Source organism: Phocoena sinus, chromosome 15 (assembly GCF_008692025.1).
Source record: "Phocoena sinus isolate mPhoSin1 chromosome 15, mPhoSin1.pri, whole genome shotgun sequence".
Taxonomy (NCBI): domain Eukaryota; kingdom Metazoa; phylum Chordata; class Mammalia; order Artiodactyla; family Phocoenidae; genus Phocoena; species Phocoena sinus.
Genome location: NC_045777.1, coordinates 13,864,207 through 13,888,121, shown reverse-complemented (window position 1 = coordinate 13,888,121; position 23,915 = coordinate 13,864,207). Strand labels below are relative to the sequence as shown.

Below are 23,915 nucleotides of genomic sequence, written 5' to 3'. Positions count from 1 at the left end.
AACTAAGACCCGACGCGGCCAAATAAATATTTCAAAAATAAATAAATAAATCTTCCCAGGCACTGCTAACATTCAGCCAGTGTTACTAAAGCGCTGCCCTAGACATCATGCTCAGTCCCCACCACGTTTACATTTCAGCTCAAAGGGCAGCTCCTTCGAGAAGCCATCCTCAATCAATACCACCTACCTCCCCTCCGTACCCTGCCTATTTATCTTCAGTGAGTCTATTCTACCTAGGATTCCATCATATGCATATCTGACTGCTTCCCAGTGAGAATGTCGGATGGATGAGGCCAGAGGCTGTGTCCCCAGTGCCTGGCTCACACAGATGCTCAGGACAGAGCTGTTGCCGCAATGAACCTCCACCAGTCCCCCTTGGTCCGACTCTGGTTCTGGGGACTGCAGTTCTGCAAGGAGGCCACCAGGCGGCGATAGTGCCCAACTGCGTTAAAAGTAGCCCCTAGACCCACCAGGCTGGCTGTGCCAGCCCCAGCCTGCCCTGTGCCTGGCCATCGCTGAGAGGAAGAAGCAAGGACCACGGCAGAGAGCATGGTGTCCTCCTTCTCCTCATTCCTAGACTCAGAGCCACAGGGCCCTGAAAACACTCCACCCAGACTAAAGTCAGTGGGAGAAGGCCCCGCTGCCCTGTCTGGAACCTCCAAGCCCTTCCCCTCTTACCTGGCCACGCACCAGAGCCCTGGATGCAGCTGTTTGGGTTGACTCCCACGGGTCCCCTCACATAGCTCATGACTCACACCCGAGGGACCTGCAGGTCTGTTTGCCATGGCCAGTGTCTGCAGACACGCTGAATATCCATTGACGGGGGGCTGTGACACATGCTGTCTCCTTCCACACGACAGGTTCCCACACCCACAAAGAGGAACAAAGAAGTTGTTGTAAGGCCCTCTCTAAACCAGTCCCACTTTGTTCCTTTCACAGCACCAGTCAGTGATGGCCTGCGGGCCAAATCCAGTCCCTGCCCTGCTTTTGTCCAGCCTTGAGTAGGGCTGAGAAGTGTTTACATGTTTAAATGGTTGGGAAAAAAAAATCTAATTGTGTGACACATGAAGATGAAATGACCAGGGTGTGCCTGGGCAGAGACAAGGCCCCACGCTGCCCACGGAACTCCTAGGAGCTCAGGCCCCCATCCTGGCCATGGAAAGGCAATTCACTCCCCTGCCACTGTTTTTCCAAGACTGACCCAGGATTTCCCTTCTGTTCTACATCTCTGTCAGTAAATTCCCAGGAACTGGACTTCCCAGGAAAGCACCACTAGGGGCCCTTATTTATAACGTGCCCGCCACCCATGGAGCTGTTGTTCCTAACCTCTCGTGGCCCGGTCCCTGTGTTTGATCGGGCAAACGTGACACGGCCATCCTGACCAAATGGAAAACTGCATCGAGGACGACCAAGCCGTTTTTCCAAAACAGTTTAATTAAAAAAAGGTGAAGAATCTGAAAAAACTGGGGGGTGGGGGAACCCAAAAGAGCATACCGTGTGAGTCCACTGGCTCAGTCACAAAGAAACACCATCATCAAAAAAGATATTTAAGTTTAATACAAATTTTATACAAAGAAAATGTGAAAAAATACTTCCATATGCTAAAAGCAATTATGCTTCACAAATAAGGCCAGCTAGGCTATTTTTTTTTTTTGACAACTGCAATTCACAAATGTTCTTTCTCTCCTGTTTTCTTCTAATACTCTTTTTTATTTCTTCTCTAATATGGGTAACTAGCTGGAAACTGTACAGTTCGCATCCTCTTATCAACAATGAAGAGAAAGGAAACGAGACTAAAATGTACAACAGAAGGTACTGGAATGATATCGTACAATTAATTTTTCTCATATACATACGTCACCTTTTTGCTTTGTTCAATGCTTCTTGTTTTACACAACATACAAAATGGTACTACAGCATACGTAGTGTAACAGACAGCACGGCGGTGTCCTGCGTCTTCTCACACTGCCTTTGTTTCATGCTGACATAAAAACATAAATAATACATACATGCTTCATCCCAGACTGAAATGTCCTCCGCGTGCGTCTTGCCTTTGACTTCTCACTTCCGCAAAGCACGGCCCGTCTCTTACCAAGTGGGTGTGAGTGTCTTTAAAGGAACCACAAAGCAAAGAAAAGATCTGTTTCAGAGCTTCTGACTTGAACCCTCTCTAAGTTCTTCCCTTCTGCAACTGAGCTGAGCAGGGCTTGTTTCTAGTTGATATTCTGTAAACAAGGACGTTGTGTTTTTTTTTCCCTTTTATAGGAGTAGAGTCATCATGGAAATCACATAAAATAAACGAGCTCCTCCACATGTCCTTCTGGTCCAGAGAGCTTGTCTTTTAAAACATGGTAACACAGCATTTGAAAAGGGCCAATGGCTGGATGTGACGTGCCCACGACAGCACCGAATCTGTGTCGGAAACTCCTGATCCCAGTGTGCTGTGTACAGACATAAGAATGGAAACGGCTCACTTTCCCTGGGCATCCCAGGATGAGGACCTGTGTGCCACGGTGATCCCCACGCCCTCTCCATACCACTGTGACAGGTGGGCTGGCTGACCATCCCTTCTCCAACATTCAAACATTCTTTTTGTTGTTGGGTGTGTTTCTTTTTTTTTAATTGTTTTTCTCTCTCTCTTTTTTTTTTTATAAGTTAAAGTCAATACAAATATAAAAAGGGGAAGGTACTCTAGGTTCAATGACATCCACAAATTGTACATTATTTACATCTAAAGCATAGGTTTCATGTGGGTGGAACACTCCTCTGTCAAGGCTAATGCTGGGCGTGACGTAGTGCGGGCTGCCCTCCGTGCCAGTCTGAATGGTTGGAATCCTCCAGTCTGAGGGTGGCGATTCTCCTGTCTCACATTTCTTTGCTGTTTCCGGTTTTCCTGGTGTCTGGTTTTTTTTTCCTCCATGGGATGGGTGACTTGTGCCCCAACGTGTCCCTAGTCCCAGAAGGTGTCCAGCCGAGACTCTTTCGGGATGAGGCTCTTCGAACTGGTGCTGGCGTTGTGCTCAGAGCGTGCCGATCCCCGTTTCTCATCGCTGCCGCTCCAGCAACTGGATTTACTGCTCCGGGAATGGTCTGGGTTGGGGGGAAGTCAACCGGAAGGCAGGTTTTTAGCATTCCTGCCCACTTCCAGTGAATCAGAACCATCCCTGTGTGTGATCTGCACCTGCTTCCTGGTACCACCTTCCCCACCCGACTCCACACAACACACGTGGTCAAAATCCTGCCACCACTTACCGCCCTGAATTCGCGTGTCTGTGGCCTACACGGGGAGAACTTATTTTTTTAGGATTTAACAAGAGCTGATTGGAAAAACAGGAGGGAATCGTGCTCAGAGAGAATAAAGGTGAGTGGGGACAGGTACTAAGTTATCAAGGAAGGCACTTCTTGTGTGGTACCTGAGACCAGGCACCCCTCCTACATGACCAGACACCAAGCACCCCATGCCCTTGTGTCCTACCTTGGCCACTAAAAAAGGCACTGAAATTTGGCATTCGATCTACTTACTTCTGTTAATAGAGTTTCTTTAATCAGTTTATAGGCAACTTGAAAAACAGACTTAGAACCAAACCACCCGAAGCAGAGGAGTGAGGACCAGAATGGTTAAGCCCAGCTGGGCTTAATGGTGAAGACCCACTGGCTCCCAGTAAGGACAAGCTGAAGGGTCACTGAAGGATGCAAGAACCAGGAGTAAGACCTACGGGAGCTTCAAGGACACGTGCGCCACAAGGAACTACATTGTGGCTGAGTAAGACACGAGGACACTGATGGAAGAGCCAAGTGAGGTGTCTGTCCCACTGTGAGACGGCCCCAGCCTGCAGGCTCAGCGGGATGGCTGACTCTAAGAGACCCACCAGCACATCACTAAGACCCCATCATATCTTAGATCATTTACCCAGTTCAGACAGACTGGGACAAAACTTTCTTTTTTAACTTCTTGAGGTGGGGTGAGAATATGTGATTGAGAGAAGCTGGCTGTCAAGCTCAGAGACAGAACTGGAGTGAGGGAACAAGGGACCGTATCATCGCCTAGGGGGTGACCTTTCTGGTGATATGGCAGGCACGTACGTGGTCCTGAGGTCTGTTTCTGCAAGATAAGTAGTGAAGAGAATGATCAAAGGATCTCCCAAGTAACATATCCATTCAGGAGAGAACTCTTCTTGGTCCCTTGCATCGGTGACCAGAAGGGGGCAGTATTGTATTGTGGTGGGCAGAGGGGGGTGGGGGCAGAGGGGCGCCAGGGTGGAGCTGTCTTACGGATCCTGAACCCACCGCTTCTTAAGCGTTCTTCCCTACTCGTGATGCCTACACCGTTAGTTCTCTGGAAGGTCAGTGATACAGCTGGTTATCACCACAAGGAGAAAATCCTACAACAATGCAATCAAGTCACACTGACTCTCCCCAGCTCTGCTGAAGGCGGAAACCAGCTGGGCCACTTAGAAGAAACGGGAGCAGGGCTGAGCTCAGCACAGAAGCTGCATCCCAGAGCGAGGCTGGCCACCTGAGTAACTGCAGAGCCTGACTCCTCCCACGGACCGGACACGGGGCGGTGGTTGATTCGACCCATCACTGCAGAGGACAATGGGTGTTAGTCTAGGACCCTTTCTGAAAAGAGTGAGGATGAGGCCCCTTCAAGAAGCCAGACCGGGGACTTCCCTGACAGTCCAGTGGTTAGGACTCCACGCTTTCGTTGCCGAGGGTGTGGGTTCGATCCCTGGTCGGGGAGCTAAGATCCCACAAGCTGAGCGGCGTGGCCCAAAAAAAAACCTCTTTTCCTACTGGGGTTTCCGATGGCCATCAGAGGCAAAGCTAAGAAGAAACAAGGCAAAGCAAGACCCGTCACTCAGGAGAAGACACGCCCACAAAGAAAAACACACACAGACACACACAAAACGAGCCTTCCGCGCGCCGGGAAAAGTTCCCCGGCAGCTTCCGTGAGGCGGGGTCATACTTACACTTCTGGGCTGGGTAGCTGGGGTGCGGCTGGTGGTCTGTGCTGGTTGGGACAGAGGCAGGTTGCTTGTCACACCTGTTGCTAACTGAAGAGATAGCACAGGCAGCCTCAGAGTCTGGCAGAGGGCTCAAATCCGCACACCCCCAAGCAACAGGCTACTGGTCTTAGCGCTGGGCGGCTGCTCTGTTGATGTCCCCATTTTCCAACTTAACGCATTCACAGGAGACTAAGGCTTTTAAAAATGCATATCAAACCATGAACAGGATCACGGGACACAGCACGGCATTACAGGTGGGAAATATGGCGTACAATGACATAAAAGCAACTACGTAAAGCCATAAATTCGCAGAATTTTGAAAGCAAAATTCTAGGAACCACTAGCTCTGCCAAGAGCTTAATTCAGCCAAGGCAAGGGGAGGCACCAGCACCACAATTTAGGTGGAAAGCCCCACCCAAGGAATCCAGATTTTTCAGGGCAAGTAATCACTAATCTACTGCCAAGGCTGATGACGGAACAGGGAAGAGAGGACGACGGAGGTGCATGTGGTGAGAAGGACTGAGGAAGAGGCTACAGATGAGGTATCAGTGGGCCACTCCTCAGCCATGACGGAAGGACACCAACAAATAATATCTGAGATGGAAAGAGTCTAAAATGTGTGATAGGAAAAGTGTCTCAATAAAATAACTGTCCTAGTGAAGAATTTGGGGGAAATCACTGAAGGTATGATAAAGGAAACATTAAAAAGAAAAAAAAAAAAAAACAGAAACTCCAGGGAAAAGCAAGGCTATATGCAAAGGTGGAAATGTGATCGCAGTACACACCTGCAACAAATGGCACGATCAGAATGATGGAAACACAGATTATCGTATGTCAATTTTTTAGGCTCAGCCAACAGCCGAAAGCGAGAAGACCCAACTGAAGTTACGGGAGAGATGCACATGTCCTCCACCTTGGTGATGGGAGAGTCAAAGTGGGAAGATGCCAAGTCTGGATATGACAGGGGTAGGAGAGGTCTCGAGGGAGGTGGTGGGCACCAAGAGAGGGGGCAAGAGATACTGTCCCCAGCTGACAGAACAAGAACTAAGGAGCAAGTGTTTTACTTGACCAAGGTAACCCATAGGCACATCAAACAGTGACGTAAGTAGTTTGGGAGGAGGGCGAGTAGAGAGGTGATAAAAGACCCCAATTCTCATCTTTTAAAGCCAGAAGTCAACAAGCAACGTCTAGATAAAGTCCAGAAATATAAGTATGGGGAAACACGTTATTTACATTATTTACAAATAAGGAGGTGGTTAAGTGCCAGATGTACCCAAAGACAGCCATGGAGACTGAGAGTAGGAACTGTTTTTCCCAGTACAGTTTTATTTTCTCTAACTATAGTCATCCCTTGGTGTCAGGGATAGCACAGGGGATTGGTTCCAGGACCCACCACAGATACTAAATTCCATGGACACTTAAGTCTCATGGTCGGCCCTCCATATCCAAATCCACGGATTCAACGAACCACAGATCGTGTAGAACCGTGCTGACTATGGGAAAAGATCCATGTATACGTGGACCCATGCAGTTGAAACCCCTTCAAGGGTCAACTGGATATGCGTGCATTGCTTTACAATCTTAAAATGAAGAGACAAGTGAACAGGAAAGGCCCACGCCCACCCCGAGGAAGCTCCTACCCCCTACTAAACCTTCCTCCCTCCCGACTAGACCCTCATCTTAACCAGCCTAGTTCCAGAAGTCTATAAAGAGCTCAGAAACCTCAGTGTTTGTAAACCTTTGTAAAGCCCACGTTCCTCCACAAGATTCCATGTACACTGTCAGCAAGCAGTGAGCGCTAGCAGAAACCATTAGACGTAAGAGGAATCAGAAAACCAGCCAGTCTGTCTGCTCTGCCGCCAGCCATCACCCAGGGTGCTTTGGTGAGTAAATAGGGGAAAGTGAGAAGCCTGGGGCTCGCTGTCCTGACCTGGCCTCCAGTGACCTCCTGCTCGGTTCCCTTCGGCCCACACTCCAAAGTAACACGGCAGCACTGCCTGAAAAATGCTTTTTCCTCCAGCTGCTGACAGTGTGGGACCTTTCCCTCCCTCCCTGCTTTCCCCCATCTCATCATTAGCCTCCTCGGGACAATATCGTCCCCACTCCCCAACCCCTGCGCCAAGTCACCAGCATCTTCCAGGTTCCTGGCTCCCTCTCTCCAACTTCCCTTTCTACCCCCTCAGACACCAGGGTGCTTCAGGTCGAGAAGGAGGGGGAGGTCAGCCAACAACGGCCCATGGGCCAAATTCAGGCCAGTGCCTGTTTTTCCAAGTACAGGTTCACGGGAGCACAGGCCCACCCATCTCTTTGTGTGTCATCTGTGGCTGCTTTCATCCGACAACGGCAGTCAAGCAGTTCTGACAGAAACTGTGTGGCCCTCGAAGCTTAAAATATTTACTCTCTAGGGCTTCCCTGGTGGCGCAGTGGTTGAGAGTCCGCCTGCCAATGCAGGGGACACGGGTTCGTGCCCCGGTCTGGGAAGATCCCACATGCCACGGAGCAGCTGGGCCCGTGAGCCATGGCCGCTGAGCCTGCGTGTCTGGAGCCTGTGCTCCGCAACGGGAGAGGCCACAGCAGTGAGAGGCCCGCGTACCGCAAAAAAAAAAAAAAAAAAAAAAAAAATTTACTCTGGTCCTTTACAGAAAGTCTGCCAACCCCTGGGCTAGGTAACATCTCATCCACCTCGGAACTGAGGTACGATGCATCTCCCAACCACCTTCCCGCACGCAAGCTTCCCTGTCCCAACAGATTCCATACTCCCAGGGCATCACTAATCTTCCCAAGGCCCGTTAATCTTCCCACATGGATTGCACCACTTTGCTGCTCCAAAACCTCAACAGCACCCCCTGTCTGCAGCAGGATTTCCAACTTGAGCCCTTCTCACTCCACCCGTGCAACTGTGACACGTCCACTCAGTTCGTGCTGTTATTTTAAACTCATTTTCAACTTAAGTTAAACAGAAACTCTTATATCATCACCAAAAAGCAGGAAAGCAATAATACCTGCCATACATAGAAGACAACTCTACAAATCAACATAATGAAAACCAAATTGTAGTAGAAAATTCTAGGTGGGTGCCATGCTGCTGAAGTTAAAAAGGCAGATTTAAAAAAAAAAAAAGAAGAAGAAGAAGAAATCAAAGGGATGAAGAAGATACCTTAGCACCAAACTGAACTTGTTCTCAGAGATGTAACCAGAGGACTGAAGGGGGAGTGAGAAGTGAGTTTTTTCAACAGGTGGTTCAATCGTATTTAATGCCAAGTTCGTGAAGTCAGCTCGTGTCACTCCCCCTGGTGCACCCGAACCTGAACCCCACTTTCCAGCCCTTCAGAGAACTTTCTCCAGCCACCCTAACGAAGGACATCCCTTCTTCCTCTATGCACTAAAAGAAAATGTTTGGTTTTCAGCTGAAGAGAATGACCCAGCAGAGAGAAAGATCCTAGAGCTGAAGGACCTTGAATTAAGCAGAACTGCCCTCACTGAAGACACCTTCTTTGAACCCTTCTGGAATGTCCTCAAACCGGTTTAGGAGGGTGCAGGGGAAAGACCCTTTGGGCTAGAAAAGAGGACAGCTCAAACTGCACAGAAGGGGAAAACCAGAAGTCAGTGTCAGATAATTCCCCAGAACAGCCTACCAGGTTATCCCTCAAGTAGAAAGAGTTTTACAGAAAGATCATCTACCTAAAAATTTTCTGTTTTCCTCTGAATGCTCAAGTACCCTCATCCACTAAATGCGGGCATTGGGACCTCGGGGATAGTTTCACAGTTTCATTTCCTGTGGTCATTTCTCTGAGGGAAGAAGAACTGCCCAACCCAAATGCATCTTCTACGCCACCCCAGGTCAGCAACGGAACCCTATGTCTTTGATGTGGAACCCCAAGAAATCAAACAAGTACAGGTAAATCCTGACCCGTTTGGAGAAGTGCCTGAAAGCCACCTTGCCCCGCCACTCCTACACCCCCGCTGACCCGCCCAGGGCACCCCCAAGGATCCCTAAGGACCCACAGTTTGAAAATCACAGCCCTACACCCTTCAGCTTCTCCCTGAGGACATGGCTCCCCTCTGCCCGTGTGGACCGTGAGAGCACCATTCGCCCACCAGGGGGGCAACATACCAGAGCCTTGGCTGGAGCCTAAGAGAATGGAGGAGGGCGTCTCCCTGGAGCCAGAAAGGTCGAGGGTCTAGAAATACAAAAAGAGAGACATGGAGGCAAGGCACCGGGGCCAATGCAGCGCCCCCAGGGAAGCCCAGGGATCCATGGGGGCACTCATCACGGCCCCTACAGCACCCTCGTGCCCTCTGCCTGGCGTGCTCAGGCGGGGGAGGCCAGGTCAGCCGGGGGGCCCTGCACCTGTGCCCTTTTCTGCTCTACATCCCCAAAACACAGCACTGGGGGCTCCTCACTCAACTCTAGAGCCGTGGCTTCAAGAACACTGGTCCTCAGCTCCCCTCTCTGACCTAACGCCCACCCCAGATTTCTGCCACATCCCAAAAGGAAGCACAGCCGTCCCTCAGTACCCGAAGTGGGATGGTTCCAGGAGTCCCCAAGGGTACCAAAATCTGGGGATGTTCCAGCTCCTTACACACAAAGAAGGCCTAGCTAGTGCGGTGACTACAGTGGGCCCCTGTATCCGAGGGTTTCGAATACATGGATTCAACCAAACACGGATGGAATTTCGGTTGGTTGCATCCAAGGATGAGAAACCCACGGATACGGAGGGCTGACTGCATATTACATCAAGTTATATCAGTTCACTTTTATTTCACCTTAACCTCTTACTAGGCAATGATATCAATGAAATCAAAGGGTTTTAACTGCTGGGATGACTTGCTTTTTTCCTAACAGACAGGAAATAAATACATAATGACTACAAATGTAAAAAAAAGATCAAGGTGCCACCTAAAATAACGTTTGCGTGCAATTACATATACCACACACTGGGCAAGCAGGAGGTGGAACCTGTGTGTCCAAGAGAGCAGCCACCAGCCTCCTGTGACTACCCGTATTGAAATTAATTATAATTCAGTAAAGTTTAAAATCCAGGTCCTCGGTCACACTAGCCACAGTTCAAGCGCTCAACAGCTACACGCGGCTAGTGGCTCCCATACTGGGCAGAGCAGATACAAAACATTCCCATCGTCTCAGAAGGTTCTGTGGACAACGCTGCCCTAAACACGCACCTTGTGAAAAGGAGCCCTGCTAAGACTGTCACCCCATCTGCAGCCTGAAGACAGACAAACCTCCCTACAGCACAGGACTCGCCGGGGTGGCGGGCATGGGGGTGGGTCTGAGACTCTGCGTGGCCCAAAGCCATGTGGGATGGAGACTCACCGAGCCACTGTCCTTGCTTTTCTCGGCTGGCGTCTCCTTCTCTTTCGAGCTGCTGGTTTCCGGGGGGGCTGCCTGCGTGTTGGAGGAGGTCCCCTGGGATGACTTGTTTAGTGTTTCCGTGTTCACCTCGGCGTCTGCTTCCTGCTGAGGCGCGGTAGCTGAGGGCGAAGGGGACAGAAGCCAAGTATAAGCCGAGCGTGATGGCTCCCGGGCCCACGGGGAAGCCCGTTCTGCGCAAACCAACACCTGTAAGAGACGCAGCTGCCACCCAGGCCCACTCAGGGCACAAGCACAGGCCCAGGGTGGCTGGACCAAAGCTTTCCAGACGCAGGAATTCCAGACTGTGCGTGAAAATATGTTCATTTCTAAGAGTCTGTGATTCAAGTTTTATTAAATCATTCTGGAAGGAATGTTCGTGAAACTAACACCCTGTAAACTGCTGTTCCAATTACTCATTTCATCATTTCTAATTTTAGACAGTTTTTCACCCCATGTTTTACCCTATAACAGCAGAGCTGAGCACTTCTGACAGACCACCCAGGCCACAAATCCTGAAATATTTACTCTCTGGACCTTCATAAAAAAAAAAGCTTACCAACCCCTGCTCCAGAGCTTCTCAAATTTGGGTCATTCGTGTATCACCTTTAAAAAACTTGTCAATCTGTAGATATACTCCCTTATCATATTATTTATGTTACTTGTATTTAACTTATGTATTTTATTTATTTTTGGGTGCGTTGGGTCTTTGCTGCTGCATGCAGGCTTTTCTCTAGTTGCAGCGAGTGGGGGCTACTCCTAGTTGCAGTGAGTGGGCTTCTCGTCGCAGTGGCCTCTCTCGCTGTGGAGCACGGGCTCCAGGCGCGCGGGTCCCAGCAGCTGTGGCTCGCGGGCTCTAGAGCACAGGCTCACTAGTTGTGGCGCATGGGCTTAGTTGCTCCGCGGCATGTGGGATCTTCCCGGACCAGGGCTCAAACCCGTGTCCCCTGCATCGGCAGGCGGATTCTTAACCACTGTGCCACCAGGAAAGCCCTGTTATCTGTATTTAAATAAATTATTTGAAATGGAGACTTTTATTTCTAAGCATAGAAATCTAACATTAGCCATAAATAAATGCTAACCGTAAAATAATCACTAATAAATACTATTAACAAATTCTAACTAGACAGTGTTTCCTGCTGGAGTCTCCTAGCCTGGGATCTGCTTGCTCTGTATTAGAAAGAGATTTCAGGGGACTTCCCTGAAGTCCCCACAGTGCACCACAACTTCTGAGCCCGCACTCTAGAGCCCGCGAGCCACAACTACTGAAGTCTGCGCAGCCAAAAATAAAATAAATAAATTTATAGAAAGAGATTTCAAAGACCGATTAGCTCCAAACCCACACTTTTTCCTTCGCGGTGAGCACTGGGATCCCTCATTCAACGCTATGAGTCCCGGATGGGCTCCACTGTGGGGGCTGCCCTGTGCATCCTGCAGGGCGTTTAGCAGCATCCCTGGCCCCTGCCCTCTCGATGCCAGCGGCGCCCCCCCCTCGGTTATGACAACCACGAATGTCTGCGGTCATTGCCAGTGTCTTCAGAGAGGCGACAGAGACAAAAACTGCCCCCGGTGGAGAACCAACCACGGCAACTCACATGCAACTAAAGTGATCATCACATGCCCCGCACTGTGGCGGACAACGCTGTGGCCAAGGAGACGAGAGGTTCAAAACACCTGTGTCTGGAGTCTCGGCTCCATGGCCGCATGCTGCTCTCTCGTGTGTAAGAGTCACACAGGTGGTGATGGTGAGCGAGTGTGACGAGGGTCCTGTGGTCCAGGGGGGAGCCGAGAGCCCGCCCTCTGCAGCCTGGGCCAGGAGGTGCCCCCGGGGCCCTACCTGACTGGGTGCAGGACTTCATGTGCTCAGGCCAGTGGGCCTGCTGGCAGGGGTAGTCGCAATAAGCTGGTGTTCCAGCAGCAGTAGAAGATGGCCTCCTTCTTGCAGTTGGCGCACCACTGCTTCTTCTTGGTCTCGTCCACTGCCTGCTGCTTCTCCAGCTCCAGCTGCTTCTTCACCTCTGCGATGAGCCGGTCCCGCTCCTGCTCTAGGCTCTGCCGCATCTCAGCCATGGTCAGCTCTGCCGGGTGGGGGAGGGGAGGGGAGGAGGGGGATGGGAGGAGGGAGGGGAGGGAGATGGGGGAAGGGGAGGGGATGAGGGGGGAGGAGAGAGGGAGGGGAGGAGGGGAGGGAGATGGGGAGGGGAGGAGGGGAAGGGGAGGGGAGGGGGGAGGGGGAGGGGAGGGGGAGGGGAGGGGGAGGAGAGGAGGGGGAGGGGAGGAGGGGGAGGGGAGGAGGGGGGAGGGGAGGGGAGATGGGGAGGGGAGGGGAGGAGGGGGAGAGGAGGGGAGGGGAGGAGGGGAGGGGAGATGGGGGAGGGGAGGGGAGGAGGGGAGGGGAGGGGAGGGGAGGGGAGGAGGGGAGGGGAGGGGAGATGGGGAGGGGAGGGGAGGAGGGGGGAGAGGAGGGGAGGGGGGGAGGGGGAGGGGAGGGGAAGGGGAGGGGGAGGGGGAGGAGAGGAGGGGGAGGGGAAGAGGGGGAGGGGAGGGGAGGAGGGGGAGGGGAGGGGGGAGGGGAGGGGAGGGGAGGAGGGGAGATGGGGAGGGGAGGGGAGGAGGGGGAGAGGAGGGGAGGGGGGAGGGGGAGGGAGGGGAAGGGGGAGGGGGAGGAGAGGAGGGGGAGGGGAGGAGGGGGAGGGGAGGGGAGGGGAGGAGGGGGAGGGGAGGGGAGGAGGGGGAGGGGAGGGGAGGAGGGGGAGGGGAGGGGAGGGGGAGGGGTAGGAGGGGGAGGGGAGGGGAGGAGGGGGAGGGGAGGGGAGGAGGGGGAGGGGAGGGGAGGGGAGGGGAGGGGAGGAGGGGGAGGGGAGGGGAGGAGGGGGAGGGGAGGGGAGCAGATGCCACCTTCATCACCTGTCCCCCGGCCCAGGCCATGGGGTCATTCACACCAGGTCAGAACATGGATTCCAACAGACTCGGGCGTGGATCCTGGCTTGGAGATGCCCTGGCTGTGTGATACCCCCGGGTGAGTCACCCAGCCCGCCCAAGCCCCGGTGTCTACACCTGTAAGATGAGCATCCAGCACGCTGACCAACAGAGCTACTTGTGATAATGAACGTCAGGTGCCAAGGATGCAGAGAAGGGGGCCCCATGGGGATTCTGCAGGAAGCCCTCAAATAAACCCTTGAAACAATTTCCACTAAACTCACTTTGAACTTTATCATTAGTATAAGCCTTTTTTTCTATCAAATACTTACATAGCACCTACTATCTGTAGGCACTGCTGTAAGCACTCTGTAAACACGAACTCCTTTAATCCTTTTATACTACTCACCCTATGCGGTAAGCATTATTATAATACCCCTTTCACAGATGAGGAAACTGAGGCTCAGAGCTAATAAGGGCAGAGGTGGGGCTACAACTTGGACGTGCCGTATCCTTGGTGTGTGGCTCTAATCTACCAGACAGGGCATCGTGACTGATCATTAGGCTAATAAAACAACTATCAAACTGCTCGCGCTACTGAGATTTCTCTCAATTTTACATCAGACAACAAGTGCAACACCTGGGAGCAACCTGCACACTGGAACAAAAGAAAAATAAATGGTTCCTCGATTCCTTAAAATCCTCTTCCTGAAATTAAAAAAAAAAAAAAACACCCTCCAAAAAACCACCAATAAAGAAAATTAACCCCCGGTAAAGATAAAAAGCACTTGTATCCAGACACAACATTTCCAGCTAGGAGCCTGCCAACCATGACAAGCTCTGTCCAGCCCACATGTATTTTTTCAAACGTGTGGCCACTATTTTTAAATGAAACGATTCTGCATAAAAATAGATTCCTTGACTTTACAAGAAAAACAGGAAGAAGTGACAAACATTCCAATAAACTTCCCTCCTGGCAACAAGGGAAGGAGCAGGGCGGGGGCGGGGCTTTCCTGGTAGGCTTCCGAAGGACTGGAGTTTGCGTGATTTAAACAAGTATCACCTGCAAGCAGGTGGGCACCCCCCCCCCACCGCCCCCCGCAGGGTCTGCCTCCCTAACAGAACCTCCTGGTTGCCGGCACTCTGACTCTGAGGCTGATACTACTCAAGGGTCTGAAAGAAACTGCTCTGCCTTTGGGGGAGGCCCTTTTACAATATCCCCCCAGAGCGGTAAGCGAAACATCAATCTTATCTACAATCCATGACCAACGCCCTCGCCATGACGTGGGGCACACAGGAAGCATCCAGAACTTTAAGATGCCTGATGGTCAGTGGTTACAAGGAGGAAAGTCTGGAGCCACGGCGCCCAGACGTGAACTACAGCTGTGTGACTTTGCACATGTCTGTGCCTCAGTTTCTGCTGGAAATAACAGACCCCTTTTTATCAGAAGGGTCTCTGTGAGAACTAGCTAATTCGTGAAAACTTCAGCCGGTTTGCTGGAACAAGGTCAGAGCTCATAAGCAGGAGCTGCTACCAAGGCTGTTGTGATGACCTTGTTGCTGGTGTTGGTATTCTGAAAAGAGGAAAAGGAGGGTGCCCTCCAGCTCCATCCTTCATATCTGGTTTCTCCAGGTCAGGACTCTCCAGGATGCTGTGGTCTCCCCACCAGTGGTGCATCCCCCTGCCCTACTTTTGATTCAATTCACATCTGGGTCAAACGCCAGGGGTGTCAAGAAGCTCACATCCAGAACCTTCCACAGTGCAGACCAAGTCAGCAGGACTTACCCAAGTTGTGTTTCATTTCCGAGAGCTCCTGCTGGTGCAGCCACTGGAGCTTCTCTATCTCAATCCTCAGCCTGCGAATCTGTAAGGAGAGAGAAAGACTTTTTTACAAAGTGCACCTGGGTGCCTTTTACCAACAGGGCTCGGAAGCTCCAGCTCTCATTACAGGGTTAACGTCATGTGCTGAGGCAAAGAGAGGGCAGCCTGTGCTGGCCACCCCACAGCTGCAGTAAGAGAGGTGGGCGCCAGTGGGTTAGCCCAAATTCGGGAGAACTTCTGCTCCAAAAAGCCAAATATGGGTCGGCTGTCTCTTCCAAGAAATGCTCTAGGAAAGCCACTTCAAGGAAGAAAAGAAGACCAGGTCTTCACGATAAATAGTACGCCACAGGTTTGAGGAGGATTTTGGTCTAAAACATGAGACAAAAACAAATAAGAACAAGCTTTATTGTGTCTCTTACCTAAGATTTTGGGCACAGGGGTGCGTGATCATCCTCTTCAAAGTCCAAAGCTTAACATTTCTGGAAACCATAGGGTATTTTGGGGGGTAGGAGTAAATTTGGAGCCAAATTCGTTTGGAGGAAGGAAAATGTAAACCCAATGTGAACTGATACAAGGCTGTTGACAGTGCTGGATAATCCCAATGGTTCTCAACTGGGATGATTTTTGCCCCCCCCTCCCTCTCTCCATGACACTGCAGTGCCTGGAGACATTATAGGTTGTTCCTGGCATCCCGGGGGTAGAGGCCAGAGATGCTGCTAAACGTCCCAGATGGACGGGACGGCCCTCACCACAGCGAATCATCTGGCACAAATGTCAGTAGCGTCAAGTTGAGAAATCCTGATTTATCAAACACGGTGGGAACAATTGTACTGTTTCACTGCAGAAAACCTTGTATCTAATCGTGGGAGGGGGGCTGCATATTACCTCATTAAAATCTGGAAAATTCTGGCACATATCTGGACCCAAGGTTTCAGGTGAGACATTACGGATCCATACTTTGCACTCCACGCCAGTTAAAATGAACAAAAAGGAACGAAGCATGGTAGCAGGTGGGGGTGAGGATGGGGAAGTTTTTCTAAGTTCTTGTTTGACGTCCCAGCACCATCATCACGAGGGTCACATCAGCAAAAATACCCAAGGAGATTCACCGTTTCTCTTGGGACCTCCCTGAAACCTTTACATTCATGTGGTTCTCTGTTGAAGGCCTATAGGGACACCTTCCTGGAGATTTTTTTCCTCTTCGTCTGGGTGCCAGCCTCACCCTGCCAGGTCGTCAATGGCTCTGCATGTGACTCCCCCCAGTTTTCCATCATGACTTTCAATGGCCTCTAGAAGTCCTGCCATTGTCATTTCCCGTGGTGACCTGTTTGCATCGGGCTTGCAGGGAATTAGCCTGGGAGGGAAATTCAGGGAGGCTTTTTTTTTTTTTTTTTTTAAATAAATGGTCACTTCCTAAGTGGACATTTCAAAGTTTTAACCACGCTCTTCTCTAAGCAATCACCTAAATTAAGGAGGCTGGGGGTACACATTCCCGGACAACAGGGATCACCTGTATAAAAAAGTCCAAACTTTGGGAGAAGATGAAGGATCCAATTTTACATGGGGTCAAAAGCACTACTGTCCAGTCTCACCAATGGAATAACAACTCAAGCTCTGGTTTTGGCTGTATGAGTAGAAGTGAAGTGACTGCGGAGAGCAGTGTGTGTCTCCAGAGCGCCAGCTTCCTGGCAAAGTGAAGAAATACCCTCACCACAAACCCCCATCAGCAGAGCGAGCCTGGTGACCAGAGACAGGACCCGAGAGGGATTTCCAGAGAAGCTTCTTCACGGTGCCCCTACAGCAGCCCATAAAACACTCTTAGCAAATAGGGAACTGAATGTGTCATCTCTGACCTCGGCTATTGTGCTTCCAGTAGTGTTTTTAGAAAGGTCGTTATATATTTCCGTCATTGTGCCTTTTATTGCATCCATCATCTGAAAGATAAAAACAGAAATGATTCAGGTGATCACTTCCCTGAGGCTTTTTCTAGATGACACACATCTAAAATTTATCTGCATAAAGCAGTGGTTTTCTCCGCTGGGGGTGATTTTGTCCCTCCTGGGACACTTAGCATTTTTGGTTGTCATGGCTGGTGGGGGAGGGGGAGAGGGGGTGCTGATGGCATCGAGGAGGTGGAAGCCAGGGATGCTCAAAACACCCTACCGTGCTCAGAACAGCCCCTGCAACAAAGTTATCCAGCCCCACATGTCCCTAGGGCCAAGGTTGAGAGCCTGGTACGATCCAGGCAGGGTAGGAATCACCCCCAAGTTCCCTGTGCCATACCATGGGAGTAGTTCACAGCCATAAAGCTAATGCACAGCCACAGGTTTAAGTGGGGAGGATGAATCTGGCCCCAAGATGGTTTGGCCAGCACAGAGTGGGCTCAAGGGAGAGACTGTTTTGTTGCTGTCGGTTTTTTAAATTGTTTCTCCTTAAAAAAACTATCATTTTACTGAGATAGTCATATACCATACAATTCACCCATTTACTATGTACAATTTAATGGCTTTTAGTCCATTCGGTGTTGTACATCCGTGACCACAATCCATTTCAGAACCTCTTCATTACCCCAAAAAGAAACTCTGCTCCCCGTGAGCCTTCACCCCCCCCAATAACCACATCACCGCCCCCCAGCCTCTGATAACCACAAATCTGCTTTTTTGTCTCTAGATAGAATCTAGATTATTTCATATATGTGGGACTCACACAATACTTGGTCCTCTGTGACTGCCTTCGACTTCGCAGAAAGTTTTCAAGATTTGTCTGTGCTGTATTCCTTTTTAGGGATGAATAATATGGTCCACTGTGTAGATCTAGCTGGTTTGCTATTTTAATGCTTTTGGTCGGGGCATCCACTGCCTTTCCAGTTTCTTTCCCATCTTCCTTTTCCTTAACTATTTGACCCCTGAGGGCATCAGCAAGTCTGTGGCAACAGCTCACGTCCACGCAGCAGGCACCCAGGTGGCTGCTGACGGAATGTGTTTGCAGGGTGGGTTTCTCTTCTATCTGCCACTTGGCCACTGACCTCCCACATCACAGGAGGAAGAGGAGGGGACAGGAGACGAAACTAGGTCTCAGATCTGGCCTGGCCGCTGCCGAGGACCCCCTGTGCTTTGCTGTTTGTTCCAATTCAGTAAGAAGGCAGGACAAACAGCACCTTCACATCTGATGCCCGAGATCTGTTCTCACTGTTACATCTTCTCATCCACAACTCTGAGCCTCGGTTTCCTCATGTATAAAACAAGGATAATAACAGTGCCCCCCTTGTAGGGTACGCAAAAGGATTAAGTGAGAAAACCACAAGAAGACTGTGGTTCGGTACCTGCCGAGGAGTGGGTAGGTTCTGGACCACAATTCAGTGTGGTTCCTAAAGAAATACCTGTTTGTCTCATTTTCACAGAAAAATTAATTCACGTGAACATGTAATTGCAAAACTGTTCCCAACCCCCAAAAGAGTAACCCCCAATTCACCCCAAAATGGGAGGAAAATGAATAAATTATCTGTTGAGATTTTCGCCCCCAGCTTGTTGCAGGTGCCACAGGGGGACACTGCCAGCAAAAACACTTTGTGCTTGGGCTTCCCTGGTGGGGCAGTGGTTGAGAGTCCGCCTGCCGATGCAGGGGACACAGGATCATGCCCCGGTCCGAGAAGATCCCACATGCCACAGAGCGGCTGGGCCCGTGAGCCATGGCCGCTGAGCCTGCGCGTCCGCGTCCGGAGCCTGTGCTCCGCAACGGGAGAGGCCACAACAGTGAGAGGCCCGCGTACCACACACACACACAAAAAAAACACTTTGTGCTTTACGGTCAGTCACTCTGTATGGGCCTCCTTACCCACATCCATTTAAAATATTAAAACAAAATTGCTTTACAAGGAAACTTCAGAAAGTGGATGCAATTCAATACTTTACTAATGCCATCGTTACATTCCATTTTAAAGAAATCATGAATTTGCGGACTGACCTTCATTCTTACTTCCAAATATAGCAAAGAAGCCAACAAAGAGCCCTTCTGCCAAAACACACAAATCTGGGTCTTCAACTCTGGGTCACCTCAGACACAAGAAAGTTCATCAGCTACAAAACTAGCCACTGTGTTCATTTTCTTAGCTGCAAAGAAAACGTCTGTCAAGAAGTTCATTCTTCAATTTTGCTCTAAGAGTGAAGGGGGCAACAGTCGGGGATGGAACAGAAGTGGCTGCAGGAGCTGAGAACACTGGTTTGCTGCAAACCACTAGCCAGAGCCGCAAAGCATCCTCAGTTTTCTCTTCTGTAAATAGACAACTTGGACCAAATCAATGGAAGGTGATATAGAAAGTCAAGTCAATTGCAAGCAGAACAAGAAGCCATTTGGGCAATACCAGACATTTTCTTAAATCAGTAATTTTAAAAATGACCCCGTTTCAATTTTCTTGCAATCCTACAACAGATCACATTAGGAAGAAAGGCTCTGTTTGGTGCCATTATGTCTTTAACACTTTCATCATAATCTCTCTCTTTAACAAAAGGAAGATGGGCTTAAGCTTCAAGCCTTGACAAAGAACAGGATCTGGTGAGGTTAGACTTAATTTTATTTCAACTAGTTAAGTCAATTTAAATAAAAATACTAAGTCAATACTAGTTCAAGGTGATGAACAGGTAAGACAAAAACTCTGAGGATGGTAACAAGTAACTAATACTTGAATCCTTCCTGTTCTGAAACTCGGGGACTCTGTGACAATTCTCGTGTTTTATTCAAAAAGGGGCAGAAATACTAAATAAGAGACAGTTACCCCCAAGAAGCGGAGTTGCTTGAAAAAGCCACATGTGAGGACAATCAATGTGTGGACACTGGACAGCTGTGCTCAGCAGGCGTGGCGTGAATTCACAAGTCAGCTCAAAGGCAGGCTAAGAGCATACTCACTAGATCCTGACAGCTACCATCCAACACCAGCTTGCACACTCACTGATTATGTGACCCTGGACAAGCTGTGTGGCCTCGCCAGCTCTTAGTTTTCTCATCTATAAAACAGGTGTGCTTAACAGTACGGTCCTCATCAACCTGTCATAAAGATTGAGTAAGGAACACATAAAACGTGCTTGGGACAGTGTCTGGGCCAGAGTAAATGCCACGCAGACACTGGCTACTGCTAGTATCAGCCTACCTAGTGTGACAGACACTCTGAGAAGGCTCCCCGTGACCTCAGCCCTCTGGGCTTTGTGCCCTGGTGTAATCCCCTCCAAGCATGGGCTGGCCTAGTGACCTGCTTCTAACCCCCGGAATATGGCAGAGGTAACAGTCCGTCACTTCTGTGATCACCTACATAAGACTGTGACTTCCACCGTGCTAGCAGGCTTCCTCTACCCCTTGCTGTCATGAAGCAAGCTGCCATGCTGGGCAGGCCACAGGGAAAGGGACTGAGGGCAGACTCCAGCCAACGGCCAGCCGGGAACTGAGGCCCCCAGTCCAAGAGCCCTCAAGGGAGTGAATCCTGCCCACAACCACCTAAGTGAGCTTGGAAGTGGATCCCTCCCCAGTCACATCTTCAGATGAAATCCCAACCCTAGCAGACACCTTGGAGGCAGCCTGCCAGAGGTCCTGAAACAGGGGACCCAGCCCAGCCAAGCCTGGACTCAACACCCACAGAAACTGTCAGATGAATGTGTGTGGTTTTAAGTTGCTAAGTTTTGTAGTGATTTGTTATGTAGCAACAGATAATACACCTAGATAGAATAAAAAGAAAATGACCAACGGAAATTCATGAGTAGAAAATTATATATACCACTCTCGTCATCTAGAACTAAAAGAAAAGATTCTACCTTTCACACTCAATAATAAAGCAACTCCTATCATGAGACTTCAAGAAGTCTAGAAACAACTATCCTCAACTCTTGTCACCCATTCTATCAACTTGAACAGTTTACCCACTGGTAACTAATTAGTAATTTACTCATTACTAAAGAGTCAAGTATTATTATTGCCTACCTAGCAATTTACTAAATACTCTTAGATTATTGTCATTAGCTACTATTAAGAGTTACTGAGGATAGAAAGACACTGGAACTCACCAAAACAGAAACCCCACATCCAAAGACAAAGGAGAAGCCACAGTGAGACGGTAGGAGGGGCGCTATCACAATGAAATCAAATCCCGTAACTGCTGGGTGCGTGACTCACAAACTGGAGAACGCTTATACCACAGAACTCCACCCACTGGAGTGAAGGTTCTGAGCCCAACGTCAGGCTTCCAAACCTGGGGGTCTGAAAACGGGAGGAGGAATTTCTAGAGAATCAGACTTTGAAAGCTAGCGGGATTTGATTGCAGCACTTCGACAGGACTGGGGGAAACAGAGACTCCACTCGTGGAGGGCACACACAAAGTAGTGTGCGCATCGGAACCCAGGGCAAGGAGCAGTGATCCCATAGGAGACTGAACCAGACCTACCTGCTAATGATGGAGGGTCTCCTGCAGAGGCAGGAGGTGGCTGTGTCTTACCGTGAGGACAAGGACACTGGCAGTAGAAGTTCTGGAAAATACTCCTTGGCGTGAGCCCTCCCAGACTCCACCATTAGCCCCACCAAAGAGCCGGGTAGGCTCCAGTGTTGGGTCGCCTCAGGCCAAACAACCACAGGGAGGGGACCCAGCCCCACCCATCAGCAGACAAGTGGATTAAAGATTTACGTAGCTCTGCCCACCAGAGCAAGAGCCAGCTCTACCCACCACCAGTTCCTCCCATCAGGAAACTTGCACAAGCCTCTTGGACAGCCTCATCCACCAGAGGGCAGACAGCAGAAGCAAGAAGAACTACAACCCTGCAGCCTGTGGAACAAAAGCCACATTCACAGAAAGAGAGACAAGATGAAAAGGCAGAGGGCTATGTACCAGATGAAGGAACAAGATAAAACCCCAGAAAAACAACTAAATGAAGTGGAGATAGGCAACTTTCCAGAAAAAGAATTCAGAATAATGACAGTGAAAATGATCCAGGACCTCAGAAAAAGAATGGAGGCAAAGGTCGAGAAGATGCAAGAAATGTTTAACAAAGACCTAGAAGAATTAAAGAACAAAACAAACAGAGATGAACAATACAATAACTGAAATGAAAAATACCTAGAAGGAATCAATAGCAGAATAACTGAGGCAGAAGAACGGATAGGTGACCTGGAAGACAGAATGGTGGAATTCATTGCTGCGGAACAGAATAAAAAGAATGAAAAGAAATGAAGACAGCCTAAGAGACCTCTGGGTAACAACATTCGCATTATAGGGGTCGCAGAAGAAAGGACCCGAGAAAATATTTGAAGAGATTATAGTCGAAAACTTCCCTAACATGGGAAAGGCAACAGCCACCCAGGTACAGGAAGCACAGAGAGTCCTAATACAGGATAAACCCAAGGAGAAACATGCCAAGACACAGTAATCAAATTGGCAAAAATTAAAGATAGAGAAAAATTATTGAAAGCAGCAAGGGAAAAACGACAAATAACATACAAGGGAACTCCCATAAGGTTAACAGCTGATTTCTCAGCAGAAACTCTACAAGCCAGAAGGGAGCGGCATGACATATTTAAAGTGATGAAAGGGAAGAACCTACAACCAAGATTACTCTATCCAGCAAGGATCTCATTCAGATTCGATAGAGAAATCAAAAGCTTTACAGACAAACAAAACCTAAGAGAATTCAGCACCACCAAACCAGCTCTACAACAAACGCTAAAGGAACTTCTCTAAGTGGGAAACACAAGAGAAGAAAAGGACCTACAAAAACATACCCAAAACAATTAAGAAATGGTAACAGGAACTTACACATCAATAATTACCTTAAACATGAATGGACTAAATGCTCCAACCAAAAGACACAGGCTCGCTGAATGGATACAAAAACAAGACCCATATATATGCTGTCTACAAGAGACCCACTTCAGACCTAGAGACACATACAGACTGAAAGCAAGGGGATGGAAAAAGATATTCCATGCAAGTGGAAATCCAAAGAAAGCTGGAGGAGCAATACTCATATCAGATAAAATAGACTTTAAAATAAAGAATGTTACAAAGACAAGGAAGGACACTACATAATGATCACGGGATCAAACCAAGAAGAAGATACAACAATTATAAATATATATGCACCCAACATAGGAGCACCTCAATACATAAGGGAACTGATAAAAGCTATAAAAGAGGAAATCGACAGTAGCACAACAGTGGGGGACTTTAACACCTCACTTACACCAATGGACACATCATCCAAAATGAAAACAAATAAGGAAACACAAGCTTTAAATGACACAATAGACCAGAAAGATTTAATTGCTATTTAGAGGACATTCCATCCAAAAACAGCAGTTTACACTTTCTTATCAAGTGCACATGGAACATTCTCCAGGACATATCACATCTTGGGTCACAAATCAAGCCTCAGTAAATTTAAGAAAGTTTAAATCATATCAAACATCTTTTCTGACCGCAACGCTATGAGATTACAAATCAATTACGGGAAAAAAACATAAAAAACACAAACACATGGAGGCTAAACAATATATTACCAAATAACCAAGAGATTACTGAAGAAATCAAAGAGGAAATCAAAAACTACCTAGAGACAAATGACAATGAAAAGACAACAATCCGAAATCTATGGGATGGGGCTTCCCTGGTGGCGCCGTGGTTGAGAGTCCGCCTGCCGATGCAGGGGACACAGGTTCGTGCCCCAGTCCGGGAAGATCCCACATGCCGCGGAGCAGCTGGGCCCGTGAGCCATGGCCGCTGAGCCTGCGCATCTGGAGGCTGTGCTCCGCAATGGGAGAGGCCACAACA

General features: G+C 49.3%; 1 protein-coding gene across 1 annotated transcript in view; it reads right to left on the bottom strand.

The window, feature by feature from the left end:
* Positions 1-1,534: 1,534 nt before the first annotated feature.
* Positions 1,535-23,915, bottom strand: part of ZMYND8 (zinc finger MYND-type containing 8) — a 126,871-nt gene continuing 104,490 nt past the window's right edge. The window contains 8 exon segments of the mRNA XM_032607223.1: positions 1,535-3,090; positions 4,971-5,054; positions 9,121-9,187; positions 10,339-10,496; positions 12,212-12,275; positions 12,277-12,452; positions 15,080-15,158; positions 16,969-17,049. Of these exon segments, the coding sequence (XP_032463114.1) occupies positions 2,951-3,090; positions 4,971-5,054; positions 9,121-9,187; positions 10,339-10,496; positions 12,212-12,275; positions 12,277-12,452; positions 15,080-15,158; positions 16,969-17,049 (849 nt within the window). The 3' untranslated portion in view covers positions 1,535-2,950.